Genomic DNA, 13,434 nt, shown 5'->3' with positions numbered 1-13,434 from the left:
CTGAACTAGAACTGAACTAGAACTGAACTAGAACTGAACTAGAACTGAACTAGAACTGAACTAGAACTGAACTAGAACTGAACTAGAAATGAACTAGAACTGAACTACGATTGATATCAAACTAGAGTTAAAATAGAACTGAAGTAAACACTGAAGTAAACTGAAACACAGTGGGTTTTATTCTGTAAACTGTGCTATGAATCGATCATAATACAGTGAAATTATAAGAGTTTTTCAAGCGAGGAAGTGAAACAACTCCATTTATTTTAACGCTTCTTTATGTTACACGAGTAAGCAGAAGTTTATATTGATTTATAGGCTGGGAAATTCGAAAAGCTCAAACCAAAAATTTGGATTTCTGTAATAGGGATTTGCTTTTTTTTATTTATAAAATAAAAAATATTTTTCGTAAGTATTTCATTGACACAATTAAATAATATTGTTGTTTTCCTTTTAAAATTTTGTTTCAAGTTTTTCATATAATATTATCAGACTAAAAAAGTTGAGTAGAAAAAAGTTTTACTAAAATTACTATTATTAATAAGTTTTGATTTTTTTCTTCTTCATGTTTAAGTTTAATAAAATTTTATATATTTTAGGAGGGAGCAATAGGGATATGCTGGTAATTTTTACTTTTTTTTAAATGAAAATTTTCTTTTTTTTTTAAATTGAGTAATTGTTAAAATCGATAAATTGTAAATTATTTTTTAATTTTTTTATAGTTTCATAATCGTATAACATTATAAATATGTATGAATGTAATATTAGCTAAAGTTAATTAATTAATTAATATATTTGTTGTTTGTTTTTTCACTTTTCAAGTTCATCATTATTGTATAGTAATTTGTTGTTTTGTATTTTTGTTTAAACATTTCTTAAATTCAAAAAAAATCTACATTAGTTAATAAATTATTTATTTATTTTGTAATACTTTTATGTTTAATAACATTATGTGTGTGTATGTGTTTTTGTTTCTTAGCAAATTGATGTATTAATTCAACACAATTTGTAGCTAATTATATCATTGATTACTTTTCTGTCAAAAGTAATTGTTGTTTTCTTTCATTTTAAACAAAAGCTTTTTAAAGCTTTAAAAAGCTTACAAAAACCGCTCACCAATCAACATCACTAGAAAGATGTCTTTCTTCTCGTCTAGGACAACGTCCATGTTTTTTAATATATTGACCGTATTCACAGGTGGGCAATTTACAGCGACCCTCTAAGATACATCTAAAATTGAGAGCAAACAACAAAAAGAGAGTTATTAATAAGTTTTCTCTTATTTTTTTAACTTTAATCTTTTAACTCTTTCTGTTTTACAAACTTACTTTCGATCATTCATAGAGAAATGTTCCATGCCTCTTTTCAGCCAATCACAGCCCATATTACCCGATGAACAGTCACATCGACAGAAACCATCTTCTTGTAAAATTTTCTCAAATAAATTGGGACAATAACAATTGAGTATTGTGGCCCGTCTTAGATAGGGTATTTGATTATTCGCTATAAGTTCTTTGGCACCAGAGCTGGCATATTCGGGTGCTCGCTGCTTAGAACGATTGACACAATGACACTCGGTGTGATTAACAAATGTTAGCTTTTCTATTGATCCTTGTGTTTCATTAAGGCTGATAACCTGAAAAAAATGTTGGAAATTAAGAGAAATGTATAGAATAAAAAATTCTTAACAAAGAGTAAATTCTATAAATAAAGAGATGGAAGAAATGAACTCTTCCTCTCTCTCTCTTAAACTCTTTAGATTTTATATATAATTTAAAAATAAAGTACTCTATGAAAATGATATCTCAAGTTCATCATAAACTTAGCTCTCTTTAGACCCTATGGTGTCTACAACAGAAAGATGGTCATGACTGGATCGTCTTAAAGTTTCATAAGAATCTCAAGTTTACATGACTTTATGGGTCTATGAGCAAACAAAATCAGTCAAAGTGATCATTTATCATTCTCTATCGATACTTTGTTATAAAAAGAGAATTAAAGAAAGAGAGAACTTTCTAGAGCGCGCTTCCCTTCAGAACAAATACATAAGATTGTCTTTACACCCCCCGATCTGTCATAAACTTTATCAAGCTTTACCAAAGCTTTAGCGTAAATTATATATGACACAACCTCTGTTGAGAAAACTAAGATAAATCGTTAAGTTTTATAATAGAATTTATCTCCATAAATAGAGAATTTTTAAAAAGGGGTAGAGATATCCTAGTCAAACAAATGATCAAACTTTACCAAAGCTTTAACATAAAGTGAATATTTGTATATCACAACCTCTGTTGAGAGAACTAAAAGAAATCGTTAAATTTTTAAAAAAATGTTTGCCAAATGCATTGTTTCGTAGAAAAAGACACTTGAGAGTTTTTCTTTTCTTAGGTTGCAAATTTAATTTTTTCATTTAAATTTCCAAGAACTCATAATATTTTTATTTTTCATTTTGCAAAATCATTAGTGCCCATAATTTAATGGGTTTAAAAGTGTTTAGGGCAGATGTTTAAAGGTATTAAATGATAAAAAGTTGAATAGAAATAACAATTAGATGTACATCCGTTTTAAACTATAACCAAAAAGCTGTAAAGTAAACGATCAGGTTGACTTATACTCTCCCTCTCTTAATGTTCCTTTAGCGATCCTCTTTTGGATACTGACTGGAAACAGAATTAGATGTGAATTCGTTTCAAACTATTGTTTTATGCTTTCCCTTTAAATTTTTAGCGATCGTATCAAACTATAACCATAATCCGTTTTAAACTATAACCAGAAAGTTGTAAAGTAAACGATCAGGTTGTCATATACTCTCTCTATCTTGATGTTTCTTTAGTGATTCTCCTTTGATGTTTCTTTAGTGATTCTCCTGACTGGAAACAGAATTTGATGTGAATTCGTTTCAAACTATTGTTTTATGTTCTTTCAGTTCTATCTACTACTAAGATCTTCCCGTTCTTTATGTTTAAATTTTGCGATGATCAGCTCTCTTAGCTTTTGTTGGACAGGGTTTTATCTCTTTTAGAGGTTCTAGATCACTCCTCTCTATTACTCTCTCTACTAAGAAGATCTCCCAGTTCTTTATGTTTAAATTTTACGATGATCTGTTATCTTAGCTTCTACTGGACAAGGTTTTATCTCTTTTAGTAGATCTAAAGATCTTCTTAGTTTCTCTTTCTTCTAGAGATCTCTTTATTTGTCATTAGGCTCAGCATTTGGCATTTTGATCTTTCTCTAGCGATCCTACTTTTTATTTGATTCTTTTATTTCTGTTCTACTTATCTATCTGTTTGTTCGTTTTAGCGATCTTCATTCTTTTTTCGGTCTAGTTCCCAGATTGGCAAAGAGCTTTGTTAAGAGCTTTCTTGCACTCTAACTTTTAGACTCTCTGCCGATGTAGGGTCTAGTTCTATCGTTTCCTTTTTTGGTTATCAGTTCTATAAACTTTTTGCTCTGTCTCCTTTTAATCTTTCTGACGATCTCTCTTTTTCCTTCTTCTAGTGATCTTCTTGTCATTGAAAATTGTATTTGCTCTCTCTCTCTCTCTATTTAGCGATCATCTGGCCTTTAAGCTCTTTCTCTGTATCTGTAGTGATCGTTATCTTGTTCTACTTCTATTGTTCTCCTTACTTCTTACTAAGCTCTCTCATTTGTTAAACCCTCTAACGACCTTCTTTTGTGGTTTATTTCTTTCTGTCCTTTTTCTTTTAATCAGCTCTCGAAGCTCATGCTGGTCGAAATTTTATCTCTTTTTTCTTTATCTACCGATCTTCCTTTTTCATCACCTTCTTGTAATTTACTAATTTGTCAATAAGATCTACCCCGAAGTTGACTATTTCTTAAAAAAGTCAGTCGACTATCGACTTAAAAAAAGGACGAAGTCGACTATTTTGTTATAAAAAAGTGGGAACAGTCGAATTTCAGCTCTCTCTTTTTTGGCTTTAATTTTTTAAAGATTTATTTCCTTTAAATGTGTGCATATACTTACACACGTCTGCAAACAATATATACTTTTTTTGCAGTTTAATGATGATTTGAAGAGTGAATGAAAATTAATGCAAAATTGAAACAATGAATAAAAATATTAATTCATTTATTTATTTAACAAGTTTGTTTATAAGTAGGTGTGTGTGTTGCAAGAGTGAGTGTTTGTTTAATAATTTGATGGAAAAGTTTTATGACCATGAGGTTCATAAAACTAAATGAATTAATTATGATGACAAAGGATATGCATATAAAAACATGTTGATAAATATAATACGCAAAACATTACACGTTATGGTGGCAAAGACAAACAGACTAAGTCAAAAATAAAAATTATGCATATAATACGTGTTAATAGAGATATTTCTTTAACATATTTTGCTTTAGCAAAACAAATAAATAAATAAACTTAAAATATTAAAAAAATTAGCACAATTAACATGCTAACAAACTCATTTTTTTAATGTTGCCTATTTTAATGTTGTCTAGTTTTTTTATGACTAAACAATGACCCAAATGACAATAAACTCTACTCTATTACTGCGCCACAAAAGACATGACACTGCACACTTCATCACATCCATTAAAAATAAAATAAAAAATAAAAAAACATACAAACTAACGAACGAAAATGCGATGATGATGGCTCTGACTCTTGAAAGTGGCAAAAACATATTATTTGTTGCATTCATGTGCGGTGGCAACAAAAAAATGAACATTCACTTTAACATCGCATTCGTCATCATTAAACGCATTTACATAAATATAAAAACATGTTGTAAAATAAGTTAATAACAAAATGTGGAGTTGTTTTTTGTTGTAGTTAGTTTTCAATTTCATTATAGAAATGAATGAAGTTCATTATATTAATGAATAAAATCCATGACAAAAAAATAAAAGTATGAATATTAAGTTTGTACGAAGGTTACTGCGGTTCAATAAAGAAGTAGCAAAGAAAGGTGTACTGCTGCTGCTAGCCTGACAACTTTTTAAAGTTTCGAATAAAACAAAAATCCTTGATTGATTAGTACGTCCCGCTCGTCTCCATCTCTTACATAAACAAACCACAGAAGCAGGGATTAAGAATTACTAGTTGAGAACTAGAACAGAACAAGAACAGAACTAGAACACAACAGGAACACAACTAGAACACAACTACAATACAACTAGAACATTACTAGAACACAGCAAGAACACAACTAGAACACAACTAGAAAAGAACTAGAACAGAACTAGAACAGAACTAGAACAGAACTAGAACAGAACTAGAACAGAACTAGAACAGAACTAGAACAGAACTAGAACAGAACTAGAACAGAACTAGAACAGAACTAGAACAGAACTAGAACAGAACTAGAACAGAACTAGAACAGAACTAGAACAGAACTAGAACAGAACTAGAACAGAACTAGAACAGAACTAGAACAGAACTAGAACAGAACCAGATCTAAACTGAACTGTAACTGAACTGAATCAAGTAAGTGAACTTACGCAGTCAGAACTACTGGGCAGTGCAGCACATAAATATTTTCAAATAAATAAGACATTATGTTGGAAAATCCAACCTAAGAAATGCAAACTAAAACAAACAACAGCAAGAAAAGCATTAGTAGAAGAAACTTTATAATATATTTTTTATTGCCACATTTTTCTGCGGCATACTCCTAGGCGAATAAACACATACATATAATTGTTTTTTTAAGTAGACGAAGGTTGCGATAAAAGTATTGGATTTAATTGAGATAAAATGCTATTTTATAAAACATGAATACATTTTCTATATATAGCTAGACAATATTAAAGTAAAGTTGAAAATTACATAAGGTAATATTGTTACCCTGATTTTTCGTGATTATATTATTTATTTTAGATGAAGCCTCTACTGGCCTATACCTTTAGCTTAATTCTTAAGTCTATTTTTCCTTAACAAAAAAAGAAACTTTTTAATAATAAATTTAAATAATGTATAACAAAAGAGAGCTCCCTATGAAAGTATAATGAACCTTTAGCTATAACAAAGAACCAAAAAAAAAAAAATAATTTAAATTATGAACTATGAGTCTAATCCATAAAAAAGTGTTTTCTATTTTTTGTTGTTGTTCACAAATTGTTGTTGTTCTCTGTCGACACATAAAGTAAATATTCCAAAGTACATGAATGAACCTTAATATAAATCTTTCCGCCTACACTTTAAGGTTTAGAAATGAATTAACAAAAAGTAGGAAGAATAAACTACTACTAATAGCACTTTTATGTGCTTTATCATTTATAAACGACGAAATAAAATGTTTTTTTGCATAGAATTTGGGATATACATACCAAACAAGATACAAGAATGAATACAATGAAAGGAAAGGAAATTACAAGCTACTGTTGCATATACTCAACCATATAACGTTTCTGCAACCCTAGTATAACTACTGTTATTGCAGCCACAATACAACAACAACGACAACAAAAAATACACATCATATGTAAGCTCTTCAGACAGGTTGCACTTAAGAAGTTAAAAGATACGTTTTGTAAATTTGTACATTCCGCCCCGCCTCCTGCGAACACTTTTTAGCTTTACAAAAGTGGGCGGTGTGGCAGGAATGACAATACAATGATGATGATGACGATGATGACGATGATGATGTTGTTGATGACGATGAGTACTACTTAAACAAACTTTTACAACAAAATATACTCGTAAAGGAAATAAACCAGCTATTAAAGTAAAGCAAAACCCATCATCATAACATCACTCACATACATACATAAGTAACCCAACATATAGAACACTTTTTAAGGTTTTTAAAGGATTCTTATAACTTATGGTTCCCAGCCAATATTCTAGAATATTAGAAGCTTATAAACACTTTAAAAAACTAAAAGCTTTTAAGTAGAGTGAAAGAAATCTGATAATTTGTTAAAGCTACTCTTTTGCTGGGTTATATTCATTCAATCATGAATGTATGAATATATGTATGAATTCATGCTTGTAGTATGTGGTTAAAACATACATTCATACATAACTTGTATATACATTGATAAAGAAAGAAATTAGGGTTAGAAATTAATCGAGCTTTTAAGTTGGTTCGAATAAAATTTAAAGTTAAATTTTTAATGAAAATTTTAATTGATTTGAACAAAATATTTTTTAATATAAACATCTTCAAACAAAATCTCAATTCAATTACATTTCAAATCCTTCAATATTTGAACCACAAATTCGCAATAAAATATTTAATTTTTTTAATGAAAAGTTTCATTGACTTGGAATAATTTTCTCAATGAAATTTGTTATTAAATCAAACACACTTTCTTCAAAAAAAGTTTTATAAATTCTAAATTATTTTAAAAAAATTTAATCAATTCAATAAAAACATGTCTTCACTTTGAATAGATTTTATTAATGAAATATGCCAGCTATTCTATTACAAAGTTATCTACTTATCAGGATTAGTTTTCAGTGAAATATATTCATTGATGTGAACACATTTTCATAATCAAAATTTGAAGATAAATATGTAATGAACAGTTTAATTGATTTGAACATAATATTAAAATATAAATATGTCATTGATTAGAATAACGTCTTTTGAAAAAATGTCAATTTAATTACTTTTTAATTCATTTCATTTTTAATCTACAAAATTTCTTATATTCATAGAGGTTTTCAATAATTTCATTGACTTTGGAAAAACTTTCTCAATGAAATATGTTATTAAAACCAACATAATATTTAATAGAAAATATTATCAGTTTAAAATAATTTTCTCAATCAAATTTGTTATTGAATCAATCACACTAAATGAAAAGATTCATACAATTCTAACACATTTCTTAACGAATAATTTCATCAATTCAAACATAATGTGTCTTCAATTTGAATAGAGTTTATTAATGAAAAATATTCATTGATTTCAACACATTTTCATAATTAAAATTTTGTAACAAAATAATTCATCGGCCGAGCCATACGTTCTCTTAACGAAATATCTTTTTAATTCAATAACATTTTATCTAAAAAATTTGTCATTGAATCAAACACACTTTTCATAACATTGTTCAAATTGATTAAATATTTAATCAATTTGAACAATATTTTCTCAAGAAAATTTTTCCTCAATTCGTTAATAATTTATTAACAAAATATATGAATTAATTTTGTAATATTTTCTAAATGAAAGCTATCATATAAATGAACTAATTTTTAGTTAAATAAATCATTGATTTAATGAAATTTTCATTACAAAATATTACATTGGACATTATCATCGATTTGAATACATTTTAAATTAAAAAAAATTAATAAAATTTATTCGATTAAGACAAAATACAAGCAAGCTGAGTTTTTTGAACAAAATATGTTGTTAATATAATAAATAAATTGTAATAAATTTTTTTCGATAATAAAACAATTTATCAATTCTTGACGAAATATTTAATCGTTTCGACTATTACTTTCATTTAATTTATTTATTTACCTTACATCAACCAAAACCGAATAATTACTCTAAACGTTTAAATAAAAAACGTGCAACAAATAAATATCTAAACATGTAATGTGCATGTAATTGTAGTAGTAGTAGTCGTAAAATGTAGTGTCATAAAATGTGCTAGTTTATTAGAAGTATTTGTATGTGAAAATGTATGTTTATTGGTTTGTTTGATGCTGACATAACATGAACTAATAATTTCTACCTTAAGAAATCTCTAGAAATGTTTTACTTGTCGGTTAGTTTTAGTTTTTTATTTTTTCTCTTCTCTACTTTTTTTGTGAAAATTAAAGAAAAGCTAAACTTTTAAAATATTTAGTAGTTCAGTGAACTTTCTAGCAGCCACTCACTTAGTTTAAATGTTGTGTGACACATGTCAAAGAGATATTAAAAGAGGTAGAAAGAAAAGTAATGTAGTAATAGCAAGCTCATATGGTAATTATCAGTCAAAGTAATATGTGTCATCAAATCGATGGAATGTTTAATTAGGAAAGTTTTTTTGCATCAATGAATTTTTGCGTTACAAAAGTATTTTCAAATTGTTGAAATATTTCGTTGTGAATGTGTCTTTAAAACGATGAAATTAAAGACATATGGAAAATATCAGCTAACGTAATATGTGTCATCAAATTGATTAAATATTTAATTAATAAAGTGTTTTTGCATCCATGAATTATTGCGTTACGAGAGTATTATCAAATCGATGAAATATTTCGTTGTGTATGTGTCTTTAAAACGATGAAATTAAAGACGTATTTTGGCAATTTTAAAAGCCTTTAACCAATAAAAATTTGTATCTTCAAATTGATAAAAATTTTCATTAAGAAAGTTTCTTCGATACGATATATTGTTGCGTTACGAAAAAGTCTTCGATTTGATGAAATATTATGTTGAAGTCGATAAAATTGATAAGATATTAAAAAAATTTTTAGAGCCTTATACACAAAAATTAACAGTAAATGAAATGTGTATCTTCAAATTGATGAAATATTTCATTAAGAAAGAGTCTTCCTATTTCATTAATAAAGTGTCTTTGTTGCGATGAATTGTCGCGTTACGAAAGAGTCTTCGAATTGATGAAATATAACGTTGTTAAAGTGCCTTCAAAACGATGAAATTGATGACATATTCCATTAATTTTAGGAGCCTTATACATAAAATAAATAAATAAATTAATATATAATGAAATGTTTATCTTCAAATTGATGAAATATTTCATTAAGAAACTGTCATCTTATCATATATTTATTTCGTTAAGAAAATGTTTTCAAATCAATGAAATTGATGATATATTTTATTAAGAAAAACCCACGTAATATATAAGAAAAGAATTGAATGCGGAAAGTTCATAACGATGTCTTATTTTGTAATGAAAATGTCAGCAATGATTACGATATATTTCGTTAGAAAAATTTTATTTTAGTTTTTTACATTTTTCATAAAGAAATTACATTAAACTGATCAAATATTTTATTAAAAATTTACGACTTATTTTGTTAAGAGTTTCTCTTTAAATCGATGATAAAATACATCGCTAATATTCTTAAGAAAAATGTATAGTAACTATGAATAAAGTTTAATCAAACTGATGAAATATTTAATTAAAAATTGACCACATATTTTGTGAAGATGTTTTCTTTAAATCGACGACATATTTCGTAAAGCAAATGTTATCAAAACGATTACATATTTAATATTATTAATGTATTATAACGATGAATAAAATTTAATCAAACTGATGAAATATTTCATTACAATTGAAGACAGATTTCGTTAAGCAAATGGAATCAAATCATTTACATTTTAAATATTATTAATGTATTATAACGATGAATAAAATTTATGAGCTATTTAATTTAAAATTGATGACGTGTTTCGTTAAGAATTTTTCTTTAAATCGATGACAGATTTCGTTAAGCAAATGGTGTCAAAACGATTACGTATTTAATATTATTAATGTATTATAACGATGAATAAAATTTAATCAAACTGATGAAATATTTAATTAAAAATTGAAGACATATTTCCTTAAGAATTTTTCTTTAAATCGATGACAGATTTCGTTAAGCAAATTATCATATATTATAACGAAGAAGAAATTTAATCGAACTGGTGAAATATTTCATTAAAACTTGAAAACATATTTTGTTAAGATTTTTTTTAAATCGATTACAGATTTCGTTAAGCAAATGCTATTAAAACGATTACATATTACGTCGGTAGGCTAACTTAAAGAAATTTCTACAATTAAATAAGGATTTCTTAAGGCTGCTAGTGAAAAGCTTTTATTAAACTTTTAAATATTAAAAAATGTTGGCAAACAATCATGAAAATTTATGAATTATGAGTATGACATTGTTGTCTTAACGATTAGACAGTTATACTTTAGTATTATTTAACTTACATAAAGACATTTGAAATTGTATGTTTTAAATAAATAACTATGTACGGTTGTCCGTCTATCTGTCTATCTATCGGAATATTGATTGAAACTACAACTACTTTCACCTGATTTGAAAAAGAAATTCGTTTATTTGGAAAAAAAAAGATTAATTCATGGTAGTGATATTTTTTTGGTTTAAAGCATGTATGTATGTATATATGAACAAGCTTAACGTGTTGACTACTAAATGATCAATAATTAAATCCTTCAAAATTCGAACCACTAATCAATGTAACAAATTGCAAAAAAAAGAAAAAGTTTTTTTTTACAAAATGCCAATGCAACGACAAACAGAAATGTAAATTGCTGCTACATTAAGCTTATTACGTTTTTTTTTGCAGATTTTTTTTTACAATTTTTATGAATTTATAAATTTATATTACGTTTTAGATGGTTGCAACTATTACGTTTAATGTTACACATTTCCACTTAAGTAAGAAAACAAAACAGAAAAAAATAATATTGAAAACTAACAAAAATAAATAAATAAAAAATAACGAGCACGATTATAAATTAACATATAAATAGTTGAGCATTTAACCATTGAGCTGTATTTTGAACTGAGCTAACTGACTGGCTGGCATCCAGGTATTTTTGCAAGATGTTTGGTAGTTAGTTAGGTTTTTTTTTGCATTGAGTGTCTCAAGAAGGTCTAAAAAGCTTACATACCGCATTATAAACAAAAACACACTTCGACAGTAATCGTTAAACAACATTAGTCACCTGAAAAACCACAACACCATACAGCAGACACAACATTAAAGAGTCAACAGGAACAGAAAATAACACAGACAGACTTAGATGCAAACGTTCGTATGATCAGATGGACGGACGGATGGACGGACGGATGGACGGACGGATGGACGGACGGATGGACGGACGAACAAGCAAACCAACAACTAAAAGGTGTTTTGCTTTTGGTCATAATCTATGATTTAATCGTAACCGCAAGTTCAATACCACCCACTCATTTCAATAGCCATTCACCTGAACCGTCATTATACACGTATTTCTACATTTATCTATTATAGTTATATATCGTCATCTGAAATATATTAGACTCTCATATCGGCAACACGTTTTCAACTAAAATCAAACTTTTCGAATCGATGGAGTATTTCTTTAAGAAATTGTGTTTGAATCATTGCTATAATACGTTATGATATTAAGTTTAAATTGAAGACAATTTTCTTTAAAAAATGTGTTCAAAATGATTAAATATTTCGTAAATAAAATGTATTCAAAACGATTACGATTATATTTCGTGAAGAAAGTTTATAAAAAATAATAACAAATTTGTTAAAAAAATATGTTTCAAACGATAACATATTTTCGTAAGAAATATATTCAAATTAATGAATTATTTCAAATTTGTTTAAATCGATGAAATATTTTGTCGAAAAATATTCGATGACAACTTTCTTATTAGTGTCGAAGACATATTTCATTAAGAAAATGTTAAAGAAACATTTTTTTAATTAAAATATAATTCAAATCGCAGAGAATCGTTAAAAAATGTGATAAAATAAAAAAATATATATTTATATTAATAAAATACTACAAATTTGTTTAAATTGATGAAATATTTTGCTAAAAAATGTATTAAATTTGATGAAAAGTTTCATTAGAGGCAAAGACACATTTCATTAAGAAAACGTTTTGAGATTAAGGAAAAAAACTTGTTTATTCATTAAAATGTCTTCGAATCAATAAAATATTTGATCACAAGTTTTATTAAGCGAATGTATAAGAGTCGAAGACAAAGTTCATAAAGAAAATTTTGTATGAATTTAAGAAAATTTTTTTTATTAAAATATGTTCAAATTAATTAAATATTTCATTAAAATCTCACTTCTAATCAATGAAATATTCGATGACAAGTTTTATTAAGCGAATGTATAAGAGTCAAAGACATATTTTATTAAGAAAATGTATATGAATTTAAGAAAAACTTTTTTATTAAAATATGTTCAAATTGATTAAATATTTCATTAAAATATCACTTCGAATCAATGAAATATTGCATGAAAAGTTTCATTAAGCGAATGTATAAGAGTCGAAGACATAGTTCATTAAGAAATTGTTTTGGAATTAAAGAAAAAACTTGTTTAATAAAAATTTGTTCAAATTGATTAAATATTTCATTAAAATATCACTTCGAATCAATTAAATATTTCATATACTTTTTTAAACTAATAAAAACAATAATTAGCAACATTTGCCTTTAGTTAAGCGCTATGATAGTTAGTTAGTTAGCTAGTCAGTCAGTTAGTAGTAATATTACTAACACCAACTACCAAATAGTTAGTTGTACTAATGCTGTAATATTTACTTTATGGTCCATTGCAAAATATCGTGTCAAAGTCAGTATAAAACTTCGTCTACACATGTGTATGTATATGTGTAAAAGTATGTAATCGTATCTTCCGTTACGACTGCCAATCAAGACAATCATTGTAGATATGTAATAACATTGATTTAAAAAAATATAACTGAATTTATAGAAGAAAATCTCTATATATATAT

At 26.8% G+C, this 13,434-nt stretch overlaps 1 protein-coding gene across 1 annotated transcript in view; it reads right to left on the bottom strand.

The window, feature by feature from the left end:
* Nucleotides 1-793: 793 nt before the first annotated feature.
* The window catches only part of LOC111683375 (putative uncharacterized protein DDB_G0271606), a 138,634-nt gene continuing 125,993 nt past the window's right edge, over nucleotides 794-13,434 (bottom strand). Inside the window, exons 4-5 of the mRNA XM_046956700.1 lie at nucleotides 1,329-1,636; nucleotides 794-1,230 (exon numbers count right to left, since the gene is read on the bottom strand). Of these exons, the coding sequence (XP_046812656.1) occupies nucleotides 1,113-1,230; nucleotides 1,329-1,636 (426 nt within the window). The 3' untranslated portion in view covers nucleotides 794-1,112. The remainder of the gene's footprint in view (nucleotides 1,231-1,328; nucleotides 1,637-13,434) is intronic.

The sequence above is a fragment of the Lucilia cuprina genome, chromosome 2 (assembly GCF_022045245.1).
Source record: "Lucilia cuprina isolate Lc7/37 chromosome 2, ASM2204524v1, whole genome shotgun sequence".
Taxonomy (NCBI): domain Eukaryota; kingdom Metazoa; phylum Arthropoda; class Insecta; order Diptera; family Calliphoridae; genus Lucilia; species Lucilia cuprina.
This window is presented reverse-complemented; position numbering and strand designations above follow the sequence as displayed.